This window comes from Sipha flava, unplaced genomic scaffold (genome assembly GCF_003268045.1).
Source record: "Sipha flava isolate LNK unplaced genomic scaffold, YSA_version1 66_pilon_pilon, whole genome shotgun sequence".
In the NCBI taxonomy this organism is placed as follows: Eukaryota; Metazoa; Arthropoda; class Insecta; order Hemiptera; family Aphididae; genus Sipha; species Sipha flava.
The window spans coordinates 195477-212365 of NW_020273606.1; the positions used below are offsets into that span (position 1 = coordinate 195477).

At 26.2% G+C, this 16889-nt stretch overlaps 3 protein-coding genes and 1 long non-coding RNA gene across 5 annotated transcripts in view; 1 reads left to right on the plus strand and 3 right to left on the minus strand.

Moving 5' to 3' along the window:
- Positions 1 to 2624, plus strand: part of LOC112691705 (mitochondrial inner membrane protease subunit 2-like) — a 25607-nt gene extending 22983 nt beyond the window's left edge. Inside the window, exon 10 of the mRNA XM_025566071.1 lies at positions 2242 to 2624. Within this exon, the coding sequence (XP_025421856.1) occupies positions 2242 to 2434 (193 nt within the window). The 3' untranslated portion in view covers positions 2435 to 2624. The remainder of the gene's footprint in view (positions 1 to 2241) is intronic.
- A 1630-nt stretch (positions 2625 to 4254) lies between these two features.
- On the minus strand, positions 4255 to 10274 carry LOC112691797 (microcephalin-like). The gene is made up of 9 exons (XM_025566201.1): positions 9396 to 10274; positions 7337 to 7533; positions 6802 to 6911; positions 6566 to 6745; positions 6305 to 6436; positions 5355 to 5557; positions 5115 to 5292; positions 4634 to 4708; positions 4255 to 4565 (listed from the first exon to the last, which is right to left on the minus strand). The coding sequence occupies exons 2-9, from the start codon at positions 7458 to 7460 to the stop codon at positions 4278 to 4280; spliced, it is 1290 nt and encodes a 429-aa protein (XP_025421986.1). The 5' UTR covers positions 7461 to 7533; positions 9396 to 10274; the 3' UTR covers positions 4255 to 4277.
- Positions 10275 to 13512: 3238 nt separating this feature from the next.
- LOC112691795 lies at positions 13513 to 13954 on the minus strand. Its single transcript, XM_025566199.1, has 2 exons — positions 13691 to 13954; positions 13513 to 13616 (listed from the first exon to the last, which is right to left on the minus strand). Exons 1-2 carry the CDS (start codon positions 13941 to 13943, stop codon positions 13522 to 13524), a joined length of 348 nt encoding a protein of 115 aa, XP_025421984.1. The 5' UTR covers positions 13944 to 13954; the 3' UTR covers positions 13513 to 13521.
- A 192-nt stretch (positions 13955 to 14146) lies between these two features.
- LOC112691796 lies at positions 14147 to 16625 on the minus strand. 2 transcript variants are annotated; one of them, XR_003149350.1, is made up of 5 exons: positions 16530 to 16625; positions 16271 to 16435; positions 15829 to 16076; positions 15529 to 15755; positions 14147 to 15348 (listed from the first exon to the last, which is right to left on the minus strand). It is a non-coding gene; the product is annotated as an uncharacterized LOC112691796 (long non-coding RNA). The 2 variants fall into 2 exon arrangements; XR_003149349.1 differs by having other exon boundaries at positions 14147 to 15755.
- Positions 16626 to 16889: the final 264 nt, after the last annotated feature.

Here is a 16889-nt window from a genome sequence, read left to right on the forward strand (position 1 = left end):
GTATGTGGATTAAACACTTGTATTAACGGTGGAACTTGCACTTCATTAATTGGAAAAACTGACCATATTTGCGACTGCCCCCCTGGTTTTATTGGTCAATCATGTGAAATAGATATTGATGAATGCATTTCCAATCCATGTTTAAATGGTGGTACTTGTCATGATCTTATTAATGGTTTTAAATGTAATTGCAACAACAATTATACTGGAATTCTCTGCCAAACACCATTGGGTGCATGTGCTAAAAATCCTAACTCTTGTTTAAGTAATGATACTTGTCTTGAACCAACTTCATCACTAAATGATTACTATTGTATATGTCCTCAAGATAAAAATTGTAAGGTAAATACTAATGATTGTTCAACGACCAAATGTCCAACTGTAAAAGTTTGTGTTGATGGTATTACCACTTATAAGTGCCAATGCCCTGAAGAATATACCGAAGACTTTTGTTCAAAATTAACAAATTACTGTCAAAAAAGTCCTTGTAAAAATAATTCCACTTGTGTAGATAATCATGATGGTTTTACTTGCCTTTGTGCATTTGGGTTTGAAGGTACGCTTTGTGATCAAGACATAAATGAGTGTGAAGTTAGCAAAGATATATGCCATAATGGACTTTGTATTAATAAAAATGGAACCTATCAGTGTTACTGTCAACCTGGGTATTCTGGTGACAATTGTGATCTCAACTTAAACGAATGTTTGTCTTTGCCTTGTCTTAATGGTGCAACATGTGAGGATAAAATTAATGGATATAATTGCATTTGCCCTGATGGATATTCTGGAAAACAATGTCATATTAATGTGGATAAATGCATTTTGAATCCTTGTTTGAATGGTGCTACATGTATTAGAGAAATGGAGTCATTTATATGTTCATGTCGGTATGGTTTTGGCGGAAAGCTCTGCGACATAAATATAAATGACTGCACTGTTAGTATATATTATAATTAATAATTTTAAATTAAATTTTTTTTTTTAAATTAATATATGTTATGATATTATAGTCTTCTTCATGTAAAAATATGGGATTATGTATCGATGGAATTCAGAGTTATGAATGTGACTGCACAGATACAGGATTTGAAGGTATATTGTGTAATTAATTTAAAATTTAAATAAGTGAATATAATTATGTGATTATATATTTAATTTATTAATTCAGGGAATCATTGTGAAATAAATATCAACGATTGTTTATATAACCCATGCAAAAATAATGGTACTTGTATCGATGAGACTAAAGGTTATTCTTGCAGTTGTTCAATTGGTTATGCAGGTAATAGTAAATTGTTTATTAATTATAATAAATATATTTATTTTTAACGATATCTTTAACAGGAAAAAATTGTGATATTTATTTAAATGAATGTGCAAGTAATCCTTGTCAATATGGGAGCATTTGTGTTGAACGTTATGATCCAGTGTTTAATTATCATTCAAATAAAATAAATGTATCAATGCAATTTCAACAAGAGTTGAATTATACGCTTAGAACTGACAATAATAAGTAAGTGAAGGTTGTATTAATATTGAATTTCCTGTAAAACAAGTTTACGGTATATTTTTACTAAACTTATTAAATAATCATATGTTGTACTTACACTTTTGTATTCAAACTAAGCAATTTATTGAACTTTTTTTTTTAAAAAAAAAAAGGATATTTTTGATATTTTATTAATACACATTTACAATTGAAGTGAATTAATGAAATTAAGGTGCAATGTATTATTTTAAAATTTTAAATCTTTTTCCAGGTTTTTAATTGTTTGTCTGATTTAAACAATGATAATAATTTAACTTATAAATTACACAATTAATGTGAATTATACAAGTATATTGGCAGTTTGGCTGATTATTTAAATAATATTTTTTAGTATATTTTTACATTATTATTTTATTGGCTGTTCTGATAAATTCCTAACTCCTCTGCCCAATAATATCATATATTTTTTATTTTTATTTTCTAATAACGATTAGTAGATTTAAGTACAGATTAATTGTATAATTATAATTTGCTAAAATAATTAGTGTTCGTTAAATGTCCAAGTTTTAACTAAAGAACTAATTTTTATGATTTCGAAAATTTTAAAAAATATGGATCAAGTTTATTACACAAAACATTAACATATCTGAAATATTTGTTTTGTTACATAATTTATTATGATTTAATAATTACAGATTTGAATGTATCTGTTCTCCTGGTACAACTGGTGTCAAATGTGAGACTATTCTAACCAATCCAGATTCATCAACAGGATACCTTATATTAAAGATTTTTATTATTATTGGTTTAGGTAGTCTGATTGCATATATCGTGTTGATTAATCGTACACGAATTGGTAGGTATAAGCAAAATTGTTTTGGGTATTTACAACCTGATATAGAAATGGTTAGTTTCCCAAGTGCAGAACCAGAACAATTCATTTAATAATATTTTAAGTTGTTTAGTAATAGCGTATTGATAATAATAAAATCCGTGTACATGATATTAATCTTTATATTTTTAAATTTTAATTTTTAATTTTTTTTTTTATACGCCATATTCTTATTTTTGATAATCAGTAGCTATATTATCACTACCTAATTTGATTTATTATTAGTTGATTAATAATATATATATATATATATATATATATATTTTTAATTAATAATTCTGAGTTTTATTTTTTTCAATGTTTAACAATTATGTATGTTAATACTTAATACCATTTATTTATATTTATTTATTTTTAACAATATTATTGTGATATTTTTTATAAAATGTTCTGAATATTTGCTTATCATAGGGCATACAGTGTTTATTACCTGAATTGTACAAACATATACTTAAATAAACTATTAGAACAACTAAATGTTATGGGAGAAAATAATATCCTACTTAACCCATGTATGAAATTTTGTTTTAGATTCCAGTGTAATTATTAAATTCAGATTTTATTATTCATTTTTTCAAACATTTCTAGAGAACTTATGTGATACATATATTTGAAAAAATATTTTTGTAGTATTTGTAGTGTTCTAACCATCAGCATCCTATTTCTAATAATTACTGTTTTGAAATATTATGAATTTTGAGCAGATTCTATTATAAATAGATATGAAAAAATCGCTACCTCTTGATAAAGAGCTTCTATTACAACAATAAATTATATAATCTAGTATTTATAATTAAATCAATGGTAGAAATTTTTAATCCATTTTTTCCAATTTGATCTCCACGTTTATTTAAATTTGTAATTATTTTGGATTTTGTTGTTTTTAAACCTTGAATAGTTTTAATTACCTATTTAATCATTTTTCTTTTCCGTAATAACGTGATCTTGAAAAGTTTCGAAATTATATTTTAATAATTATTTTATATAAATTTAAGATAAATCAAACGCTTAAGTTCGTAATTTTATTTTAAATTAGAAGCACAATCTACACAAACTGTGCACTTAACTGTCTAATATAGAGTATATTTTGCATGTAGGTAAATACCTATATTTACTGGTACAGTTTATAAGTTTATTTATTTGCTATTAGCCTTACCTTTTAACTATAAAATTTAAACTAAAAAAAAAATATATAAAATCTTCAGGAAATACTAAAAACAAATAATTTTCCGCCACCTAGTTATGGAAGCTAAGTTTTTTTTTCAGTGAAATGTGTACAATTATACACTTATAACTGATTAAAGCATATATATTAAGTGTACTGAAGAATATGAAATAAAAAGGTACCTAAGTTAATAGCTGTGTTGTACCAAAGTTGGTACCACGGTACAATTAAAATTATGAATACTCTCTAGAGACATTAACACCGTTGATACTGTATATTACTTAATATATTATTTTAGACTTATTATGATATTAGATTTCTCAATACATATAATGTGAAGGTCTGGAGCTAAAAATATGGCAGAGCTTTTTGCAGAAATCACTGTTGTGTCTATGTTAGATGCCATATGTACCTATGTTAAAAGTGATTCATATTTCGCAAAAACAATAATTTATATAGATTTTAAATGAGAACTGTAATACTTTTTTAAGTTATCAGCACAAAGATTTATTTGTATTTATTGATAAATAAAATATTAAACATCATATTAATACCAACAATCATATGCCATAAAATAAAAAACTTATTTTTAAACAATATATACCAAAGAAAAAAATTCGAACAATATATCTGACAAATTTATGTGAACAATAATTAAATTATAATTAAGCTTATCAATAATAAATTAGAAATTATAATTTAAAATTTATCTTTAAATTTAGATCAAAAAATTACACATCAAGAATAATTGAATTTTTGTCCATTGGTAGCAATTTCCCCTGTTTTACGCATTCCAAAATCCATGTTTCACAAATATACTTCTTTGTGTAAAATTCACCGATCACAATGTTGGCTTTGTCCTTAATTTTTATGCAATTTCCTCCACAGGCACGTATTAATCGCTTCAAGTCATAAGTAGAATGTTTACAAGCCTTAGATACATAAATGCTACCAACATTATGAAATATTTTAAATTTTGATTTTAACTCCGACACAGCATTTCGTTTTACTTGAAAATCCTTGAAATAAATAATTTTTTAAAACTCTTTGAAAATAGGAAATTAATAAAATACGAATATGAGCTTACCTTTACAGAATCAGTAAGATCTATCAAATAATTATGATGTGGAAGCAATTTACCGGCTTTATCTGAATCTTCTATCTATAAAATAAATGGATAATTACTTTTATTTATAATACTTCAATAATTACAGCCAAGTAGTAATAATAACAATTAAGTCTCTTTAATGCAAGTAAATGGTAACTAAGCCACATATCTCAAATTATTTTAGCACGATTTAAGATTAAAGTCAATGTAATTCTTCAGTAAATATTTAAACTATGAATTTATTTGGATATTAAAATTTAAATCCAATAATTGTCATTAAAATTAACAAAATTCAGTTTTATTTACATAAATATATATTTTGTATATGGTCTTAATTAAAATAATAAAATAATTATTTTTTAAATAAATATCACCGATGGGTTGAACATATACGCTTAAGTATATTTCGTAAAATAATTAATAAAATTATTATTGTTTACTTATTGCCCAAGAGACATACCCATTTATCAAACACTATGTAACATCCAAGAGCCATTGCAAATTCAATGTTTAATGTATAATCTAGCAATTCTGGTTCAATTGATGGAATTACTAAATATGTAGTATTGCTCTGCACTTTATTATGAAAAGAACATATTCCCAATTTTATCATTAACATATGGAAATACTTGTTTTGACTGTTGAAAATAAAATTATTAGTAAAATGAGATGTATAAAATGTTATAAAAATAAATTTTACATATATGTGAATCCAGTAAAAGCTACAGCTGGGCTACATTTATGATCTGTTGTTTCTGGTATCATAGAAAAATCTCTAGATAATAAGCTTTCAATGATTTCTTTCTCTAGAGTTTGAGTGGTAACTGTATCATTATTTTGGTAATGATTTGAAGATAAATGAGTATCACGTTGTAATGTATTAGTTTGAATACTTTTTTCCTTCTGAAATATTTTTAAAATGTATCAACAACATAAAACAGTTTTGGTAATAAATAGTAATTAGATTAATTAGCATTATATTAAGTAAGTTGAATTTAAAGTAGCCACATTTTCATACTAAAATTTAAATTATATAGTAAACCAATTAATATAACAGTATAATAATAAATATAAAATATGTTCAGATTTTTTATATTACTATTTTATAATAATATTCCATATTACAATCAACACACTTTTATACTTTTTCTATTTTCTAATTTTAATATACATTTTTATCATTGATACATTAACTTCTGGACAAAAAGACATACCATTTAATTATTTTTGCATTAAAATTTAAATGATAAATAAATTAGTGATTAATCACTACTTTTTGAAGAATACTTTTCAACTTATAAAACCTCTATTTAACAGAAAAAAAAACTATAATTAACGTTTAATTTCACTATTAAAGAGTTGAAATAAAAATAATTAATTTTTTTTAGCAACAGTTGAAAATTGATAAACAGTAACAATTACTTAAACTTACTTATCAATTTTATTTTTATTCGCACAATATTTATACACTACTTTCCAAGAACTAGATGTAAAGCTTACAAAACATAAAATTACCAAATTATCAATACAAAACTTTAACAGAAAAACCACTTGATTCTCAGGAGTTTAAAAACTAAATTTTAAAAAAGTTGTATACAATTAGTTAATTATCAATACAAATAATTTGAAATAGGATTTGAAGTCACTTACCATAAAAATATCTAAAATAGAGTTTAGTGTTTTAGATGATTGACTACAAAGAGGTGTTTGCTCAAAACTTTTACTCATATCTTCTAGGATTTGATTGTGTCTTCGAAAATTTTCATACCTGCATTCGTTTTTCTAAGGGTTAAATAAATTTAATTAATGACTAATTTTAAAGATTAAAAAAAATTTAATTTGTTTCAAAATATACAAAATTTAAGATTTGATTAGTTAAAAATATAAATTAAATACTTAAAAGTTACTTACTGGAACATATAGTGGATCATCATATTTAACTAAATCTTCAGACGGATAGTCAGCAGGGTTCATTTTTTTTTTTGCCGTTATAGAATTTAAAATCCAACCGATGGACACCAATGGAATTTTACGTTTTTTCGCTGTTTCATAAGTGTTTCGACGACCCTCATAAAATATTACATGTGTTACCTTTAACAAAAGTTAAATTAAAATTTTAATTATTAAAAAAATAAACAATTAGTTACTTTATGACTAAATGTTTTTGCAATTTTGGCACCTAGTTCAATGATAGTTTCTTGAATGTTTATACAGCTTGGATCATGGTTACTTTTATAATCAATAAATATGACAGCTCCTAAAAATAATTATAATTATATTGATACATATAAATATTATAAGTAAAAAAAAAAAAAAAAAATAGATAAATAAAATTACAAATATAAAAAACATTTATTTAATATAAAATTAAAATATTATATAAATTATATATATTAAATATAGATTTCTTAACTTCCAGATATATTTGTATTAAAATTATTAAAATTTTAAAAATATATATCGGTATACTAAAATATTATGTAATTATCTAAGGTTAAATATGTCAACAAGAATTTGTCTCATCAACTGTTTTCAAAATAAGAATGCTATAAACTAGGGAAAATTATCATCAAGACCTAAATCAGAAACTTAGACAAGTTGGCTTGTCTGTTAACTAGTGTCTTTATTTTAAATATAATCTTGTATTATCATAAAAATATTTTAAGTTAAGGAAAAACATACCTTTAAGAATCAAATAAGATTTTATTTGTTTTTTGCTTTTTGACACCGATCCATTTCTAATTGATCTGGTCTTAGCTACTTTGGGTGTCAAACTACTGGAGGGTACAAGTACTGAGATTTCCATGATTAATTTCTGCGAATCAATTGTCAAACAGGAATTGATGTTGTTCTTTGATACCACTTTATCTAAATCATCACTAAATAATAATATATTTTTGCAATTAATGATGTATTTCAATACTTCAAGACAAATTGACTTACTAATCAACATAATAATTTAAATACACAGCTGTACATATAATTAAAATAAGAAATTGCATAAAAAAACTTAATAGAAACAAAGACAAATTTGAAAAAAGCTTGAAGATTGAGTGAATACCACTACCAATCTAAGACTGTAGCAGTATATTGCTTTATTAAAGTGAGAACTTTATTGTGCGCTCTTGGTGGGGACCCATTTCGTTGAACGTCCGTGTCCGTCCGATGACGAGGCAAGGTGCGGGGCGCGCGCTTAACAGCTGCGACTCTTCTCTCTTTAGCATCTGTGCGCGCACAAGCAACTAAGCAGATTCTTTTTTGTCTCATTTTATACAACTCTGTGTATACACGGCGCGTAATATCGCGGATAATATTATATAAAATATACGACGCGGATAACTACGTATCGCCAGACACCGCTTTAAATTTTATTTTATGTAAGAAACTTTTAAAGTGAGAACTTTATACGTGATTGAATACTATGATAATTTATAAATTAAAAGTTAATGTAGAACCTGCATGAGTTATTGAAAGTGTTACCATTGTATTAGTAGAAAATAATTAATATTAAAATGACATATGTATATTTGATTGTTATATTATAATATTTTGCATTTATAATAAAATAATGACTTAACATTGATACAATTTTATCATCAATTACATTTTTCATATCATGCCATCATATCTAACCTGAAAATATAGTTCTCACTTTTGCGGTACGTCCCGCGACGCACCAATTTTTGGTAGTAGTACAATTTACATTTCAAATTATCTAAGGTAGTACTATAAATTAAGTGAAAAATCAAAAGCTTATTAAATATTCCAATAAAATACTCGAGCTAAATTTAACTGTTTATTGAAATAGTTCTAGGTACAAGTTATTTAGTTAATTTGACAATTTAATCTGGCGTGGAGGTGCTTGCCAGAGCCGGACTAAAACACATCTAAATAATAGTCTGTTCGGGACCTAACCTTGTATACTCCGTTCTTATGGGATATTTGACCCGGACATAGTTTGATATTAATATTCTAGACCCCCTTCGAAAAGTATCTACTATCCAATTTTATAATACCTTACAAAGGCATGTTTTTGATATTGTTTCGATCATTGCAAACGATGCCAATTTTATGACTTTTTAAAAGCATATCCTGATGTTGTTTCGGTTTTTGCAACAATGCCAGTTATTTGTATGTGATTCCTCTGTAAGATTTGGATATTCACAAGGACATATATTATAGATATCATGGTGTTTCCACATATAGTGTAATTTGTATTTGCGTATGTAATAATGTATATTATAATGTAAGCCCCAATGCTATTTATGTGGACCCTTATGTATTGGTAATCGCAAGGACCTATATTTATGTATGTCCGTAACAGTATCTTATCTCACGTCCATACACCCACATTTCGGAGGTGATATTTTTAAGCGGTACTTTTTTTACTTAATTTTAGAGAATTTAGAAAAAAATAGTCAAAAATTAGATAATAGAAATAAACGAATTAATTTTCGTTCGGCTGTTAATTCGTTTATTTTCCGTATTTAGAAGTACGCAAGTTATTATTTCAAAAATGTAATTATTAAATTAGATTACTAACGATGTATTGTCATTTATTATCTAAAGTAGGCTGGAAGCACAGTAAGCAATGAACATTGCAGTTAATTATAGTACAATCTTGAACAGAATTTCATGGTAAACAATTATTGTACCGTAGTTTAACAATGTCTTAAGTTGGCTAGAAGCAGAAGTGTTAGTCACAACTAAGACAAGTGATTAATCATATAGGAATACTTACAAATAATCGATGGCGCTATAACCAAAAAACAATGTTCCGACGACTGACGGCCTTGAATGGCAATCACAAACGTTAGTGCTTCCGGTATTGTATTCTTTAACGGTGGCCAGGTACTTCGGCGACCAAACAGCGGCGCGAATGACAATCGATTGCGTTCAAGATGCGCCAACAACGCAAGTAAAACGGACGATCGTGAGAGCTATAGTATACTTATTATAAGTATACTTGTTTATGCGTGAGAGTGTCGGACGTCAACCATAGACATATAAAAGAATGGACCACGCGTAGAGAGAGATTCGTGTGCGAGAGAGAAAGAGCTATGTTAGCATTGTCAAAGACGATATAAGTAGAATTTTTTTTTGTTGTACAGATTGTAGCAAAAGATTGTTCCTCAATTCACATAACAAAGAAATTGTAACAAATAAAATATGTATATTGTATATAGATTTATTAGTTATTATTGATTAATTGCATCGATAGTCGCCAGACAGACTAATTGCCATCTTCGACCAGAGATAGCACCACCATCTCCATGTTTTCAGGTGTTGTGACTGTAACTGGTCAACCGGAGCGCGGTGCGTCTGCTCAATATTACGCGTATATCTATGCGTCTACTACAGAACCCGCTCGAAGAAACTTATTGTATATTTTTGACACATTACGACGAGAAGGTACTAGTCGATTCGGATACGAAACGAGTAAAAAAATTCGCTCTTCTTTTGTGAATTTACTGTTGTCGACTTCCATGTTAATAGCGTTTAAATGAATAAAATTGAGTAAATGACACACACCACACATCCGTACAACACACACATCTTTCTTAAGGTCAATTAGTTTAACCGAAAATACCTGCGCCATTAGGCTGCCGATAAGTGATTATCGCAATAATTATTATATAACTGATTATAATTATAATAATACATTAATTACTATCAATAATAATAAATAATAAACAATTTTTTCGATAACAAGACAGCGGGAACCACAGACTTCTATACTACTACTAGTATAGAAGTCTGTGGCGGGAACCGACTTATGCCGCTCTCTGTATATTATATTCGTGCCAAATTGAAAATATCTTATCGTATTAAGTACGCCAAAAAAGGACATATTGGTTGTGGCACAGATATGTATTATATATATTTATTATTTATATATCTGTGGTTGTGGGCTCTGTAGTGTTATTATAACATGTTTAATGTGATACCAATTATATTTATCATTTGGCGGGTATTTCAAATCAAATCATACATATAGACGCATCAATTCAAGACTGCAATAACTCAAATCATGAAACTACTAGTTATAGAATGAAATAAACGACTTCTAGAAGCGAATAATGCAAATAAAAGTTATTGCGTTATAGAATCGAAATCGTCGTAACTTTGCAAATAATATCATGTAGATAACTCAATTCTAAATATTTTTGAGTTATTGCTGTTTTGAACTAAAGCATTGATATCTCAATAATAGTTTTTTTTGAGTTATTGAAGTCTTCAATTGAGGCGACGATATTACCAATAGTGCAAAATAAATTAAATAATAAATATTAATTAAAATGAAATTTAAATATGCTTGTATAAAAAATAAGTTTATTTTATAATTATAAATGAAAATTATTTACAGTTATTAATTAATAATAAACAATATTAGAAAGTAACTTGTACCAAAAAAAAAAAAAAAACAAATATGGTGTAAATATGATCTAAAAACACAGATATAAACTAAAACTATCATCAATATCTGTCTAAAAATAAATTATATCCAATACCCTTAAATCTTAATAACAACAATCAACAAATGAGCACATGCAATTAAAATTTAATGGTATTTTAACTTTTGCATGGAAAAAAAACTAGAAGTTACTTATTATCACTTTGTTTAATTTTTTAATTGAATAAAATAAAATTTTATTTTAAAATGCCACAAACTTGCTGTGTCCTTGGATGTGCTAATTGTTCTGGTCGCGATAAAGTAGTTTTTTTCAAGTATGTATCAGTAGTTTTTAACCTGGACATATAAACATTCAATTTTACAGCTTAACAATTATTTTATAAAATCATTTTTGTATAGATTTCCTAGAAATAGCATTCTTAAAGAAAAGTAGATAGCTGCCATAAAAAGGCATAATTTTATCCCAACATGTCACAGGATATGTAATATTCATTTTACCGAAAATGATTTTATAGAACGGCCAGATATTAAACGGCTTAAAAAAACAGCAGTCCCTACTTTATTTATTGGCCAAGAAAAATTGAATGTAGGCACGGTTCAACTTGAAAATTCTTAATGCCAATTCAGTAAACCCAAGTTTGAAAGTGATAATAATTATAATGACTGAAAATTAGCACTAACATAATTCCTCGAACAATATTAAATATTATTTTATTCCAGTCCTAGAGCCACTAGACTATACAATAAATTGTAATGTTTTACCATCGATTTCTCTAACAAGAAACTCTAAAAGGGAGCTTTTTAAATCTAATGATAAATTTTTAATAGATTGTAGTCCACAAACAACTTCTTGTGGAACTAAATGAAAAAAAAAAGGAAAATAGTTAAATAAACTCCAATTAAATTTGGTTTAAGAAAAAAGTTAAAAGATTGTAACAGACAGTTAGAAGGCAGAACATACAAATTACTAATATACAGGTATCTTCATACATAAACAAAATATTATTTTAAACTAGTTACATTTTTAATTAATACTTTCATATAAAAGTGTATGTAAATATTAAATAGTTATATCTGACTTACTGTTATAGTGATCTTATTATCAATATAATATATTATTTATTTTACGGACATAAGTCCAAATATAGTAGGTACAGTAAAGTATTGACAAGATAATAGGTATCTACATAAAATAATGAGCAAAGGAGCATCAATATAGTTAACACTTAATTTATTATATAGGTACTTATTGTTATTATATAACTATGACATTAAATTATTGTTAAACTAGAAACTGAAGTCAAAAATTAAAATTACAAGTGATATAGATACAGCTAATATTATGAAGAAAAATGTTACAAATGCATTTTTATAAAATTTAATAAATAATGGAAAAGTTGTCCTTAAAGGAAGACGTTATTGTGAGGAAACTAAACAATCTGCCACTGCATTATTCTTTTACTTTCCTTAAGCGTATAATTATGTCCAGAATGTATTTTTATGGTTTTATTTTATTTTTTATTTTAACATGTGTATACTAATTATTTCTATATTGTAAACAACAAAGAACTGTTTTAAGTTTACCTAACCCGAACTTCATAAGAAACTGGTTATCAAAATTAAATGAAAGTGCAGGATTTTTGTCTGATGTATTAACAGAAATTGGTAGATTTAGTGATGAGAACAAGTATTGCTGTTTTATTCTTGATTCAATGAGTATAAAAAATAAAATTCAGTGGGATAGAGCAAACCATAAGTACTTATTCCCCATAAATTTTTAGAACAAACTAAAATCTATTCATGGCATATTTAGTACAGCTTTTGTTTAAAAATAAAATAAATGCTATTATAAATCAAAAATAATTAATAATTATTTAAATCATTTTCATCAAAATAAATATGCAAAATAAGATTTAGTTTGGCTACAATTCATATTTTTAAATAAATATAATTTAATCAAAATTAATTTGATAGGTTTATTGGTTATTGTGATTATGGTAACAATTTAAGTATTGAAGAATGTGAAACACCAGCTTAGAAGTTTTAGTTTTTATGCTATCAAGTTTAAAAAGAAAGTGGAAATAGCCGATCAGTTATTGGTTAGTAGACAAAATTAAAGCTGCAGCTTGTAAAAATTGCTATAACTGAATGCCAAAAATATAAAATAAATGTATTGAGAGTAATTTGTGATGGAGCTTATGCAAATAGCAGTACTTTTAAAATATTAGGGTGCAAATTAAATGAAGAATTTTCTTTTAAAATAAACATTACTTCATAAAAAAATATAATTACCCATAGTTGGAATTTGTAAATTTATATTATTTTCATCAGCAAATTTAACTATTTTTTTCCAAACATTATGAAATTCCTCATCTGTTCTTGATTTTTCAAATATTTTTATAATAGACTCAATAATATTTTTAGATTTACTAAGTGTTGTCGTTTTACTTTGTTAATTATTACTTAATATAATCATTATACTCAATAAATCTTTAAGAATAATAAGAAATATAATGAATTCACATTTCTGTATAGAACTTAATAAGTCTGAAAAATGAAAAATAGTTTATAATTACTAAATTGAATTGTGGTTATTAGTTATTATTTTATTCGTTAATTACCAATAGCTTGAGCAATATCTTTATCAGATTGTTCAATAATTTCATTTTCAAGATATTCAACAATTGCATTAAAATTGTTCAACATAGTCTCGCAATTTTTGTACCTGCAACCCCATCTAGTATCACACACCCTTAACATATTACCTTTTTTTAAACCTAATTTAGATTGTATATCATATAACTTAGAATTTTTTAAAGGTCTTGAAAATCTTGTAGTGCTAAGAATATGTATTTTAGTACCAGTATGAGACATAAGTTTTGAAGATAACTATAAATTGTTTCAATTTAAAAAAATAAAACAACTGTAATGTATGTCACATAATAACTGAGTAATATATGAATAGTAATTAGAAGAACTTGCTTTTTTCCAATTATTGAACCCAGTTTTGATAAATGTATCAACAGTATACCCAAAATTTTTAGCAAATATGCGACAATCATAACAAAATACAGCATTTTTCTTAACACTATACTCTAACCACTCAAAATTAGCATAATAAGATGAAAATGCGCGATTTTGAGAACCAAATTTTGATTTTGGGTATTCCTAAGCAAAGCAAAAGCAATAATAAGGCTTATTAATTTACAATACACCTATGAAATATAGTCATTCATAATTATCGCAGCACTGTTATAATTCATAAGTTAATAGTTACTAGCAATTGTACTTACCTAATGTTATGTACTAAGTACCAAATGTAATTTTGTATTAACCTTTATTATTGGTCTATTAGGTCCAGATACTAAATCACATAGATCACAATTAAATGAGTCTCCTGAATTAGATACATTCATGTGAATATTAGCATTTAAACTATCTGCAGTCACCGAAATTAAAATATTGTCATTAGAAGCACATAAAGTTGTAAGATTATTTATATTATTTTGATAATTATCTAGTGTACTTAGCTGAGTGTTAGACTTATTGAATTTGAAAATATTAAAAATGTCACGTTTTTCCATATTCAATAAATTGTATAACAAAAAATAAAATTTATTAATAATAAGCGTTAAAATAATGACATTTCACATTTGAATAAAAGATAGGTATAAACAAATGTTACTATTTAACTCTAGTACATAAACCCACTAACACAATACACAAGCCACGGTCCACGAAATACGAATACCGTTTAATAATAATCACTATAATCAGAATAATAAGATAAAAGTAATACAATACAATACGGTCGTCGACCGTCGGGTACCATGTAAAACTACAAAATATATAAATTCAAGTTTTATCTTTTCAACAAATAAAATATGACGGACACAAATATTGACTGATAGTTCGAGACGCTCGAGTTATTTAGTACATAACATAGATAATAAAAACGTGGTCGAAAACACAAAACATGTGGAAAAACCCACTGTTGTCCACTGACTATAATTACACTGAATAACAAGGATTTTCAAACTTGATAATTATTTAATTTAGATAATAAGATTATAGATATAGATGATTAGATTTTATCACAAAATTCTGTGGTTCAATATTTTTCATCTAGGAGGGCTACAGAAATATTTAGGTGAGCTAAGCCCCCCCAATCCCCTCCTAGTTACGTCTATGAGTACACATTAACTGGAAGGACAACAGTATGAAAGTTAAACTTGCAGTTCAAACCCTGAGTAGTTTAGTGGCAGATACTCTTCAGTTTCTAAAACAAACATCAAATGGCTTTAAAAATTGTGAACCAACAATTCAGTTTATTAGAAATATTAATGACATTTTTGACTTCTTAAATTCAAGAACTCCTTTTGGTAAAGGTTTCAAACAACCTATTCATATAGATAATATAGAATTTAAAGAAAAAAGAATGAACAGTATTTATACTCACTTAAAGCTGTAGATGGAGTGCCTCTGTGGATAAGTCAAAGAAAAATATTTACCATTGACTTGCCACATCAATAAAATCAATCATAAATATAGCAAAAGATCTACTGGTCAATCATGGATTCAAGTATGTCTTAACTTATAAGCTCAGCCAAGATGCAATTGAATTATTCTTTGGACATATGCAAGGTCGATCTGGATCCAATAACAACACAAATTGCTTACAATTTACTAATATCATAAAAATATTTTATTACATACTTCAATTACTCTAAGGAATGGGAATTGTAATTTATTTACTTACGAAGATTCTCTTTTTTCCATTAAATGGAAATATAAAAGACCATATATGAAACAAGATGATGAAGAAGAATCAACCATTAAATTACTTGCAAACATTAGTAGCAATGATCCATTTATCAAAATTATTACTAACAATGTATTATACTATATTTTTGGTTACATAGTCAAAAAAATTATCCCGGTTTTGCAATGTCCAAATGATATAAAGGCATTATTTAATGTATCAAATAACACAAATGACCATGATTACTGTCAAAAAAATAATAAAGTATATAATAACTTGTTAAATGTAAAAAATCGAGGAGGTCTTCAACTAGCATCTGAAACTATTTTCAAGATCGTCAAACTAACTGAATAATACTTTAGATGTTTAGTCATTGACAAAAGACAATTATTTATAAAGAATATGGGTAAAAGAATAATGATAATGGTTCAAAACTCACTTGAATTATGTACAAATATACTTCCAGAAACCAATAAATGTTTTGAAGACACTGATATAAATCCATGTCCTCACAAGATAAATATTATTAACATAGTTAGCCGTATGTATTTAAATATTCGTATACACTCTTACAGCAAAATTTTAAATTCTTCTATTCTGAAAGCTTCGGTCAACAAAAGACAAAAGTTACATAACTCAATTTTGTTTAACAACTTGTAGTCATAAATTTTTTTACATCAGAAATAGATAAATATTACCTATGTATTATGTTGTTTATAGTAGTAAGATTAGTTCTTTTCGTGTTTTTGGTTTTTTTAATATACTTTAGTAGCAATTTTTTTTTTATGGGTGAATAAAATATAATAATAAAATATGAATATTGAATAATGATTGTAAATTTGAAGTATATCAGAGTTCATGAATTGTGAATTATGAGTTCTGATAATATTTATTTTGTTTTTATCTGTGGTATTATCACAACGATAAAAATTGATAAAATACCATAGCCCACAAGCAACATGGCGCGAAATAGATGTCTCCAGGGTTGCTTGTCAATTTATACTAGTTAGCAATCTAGTTATCATATCTATATCTGTGCTTGTATATGATCTAACACA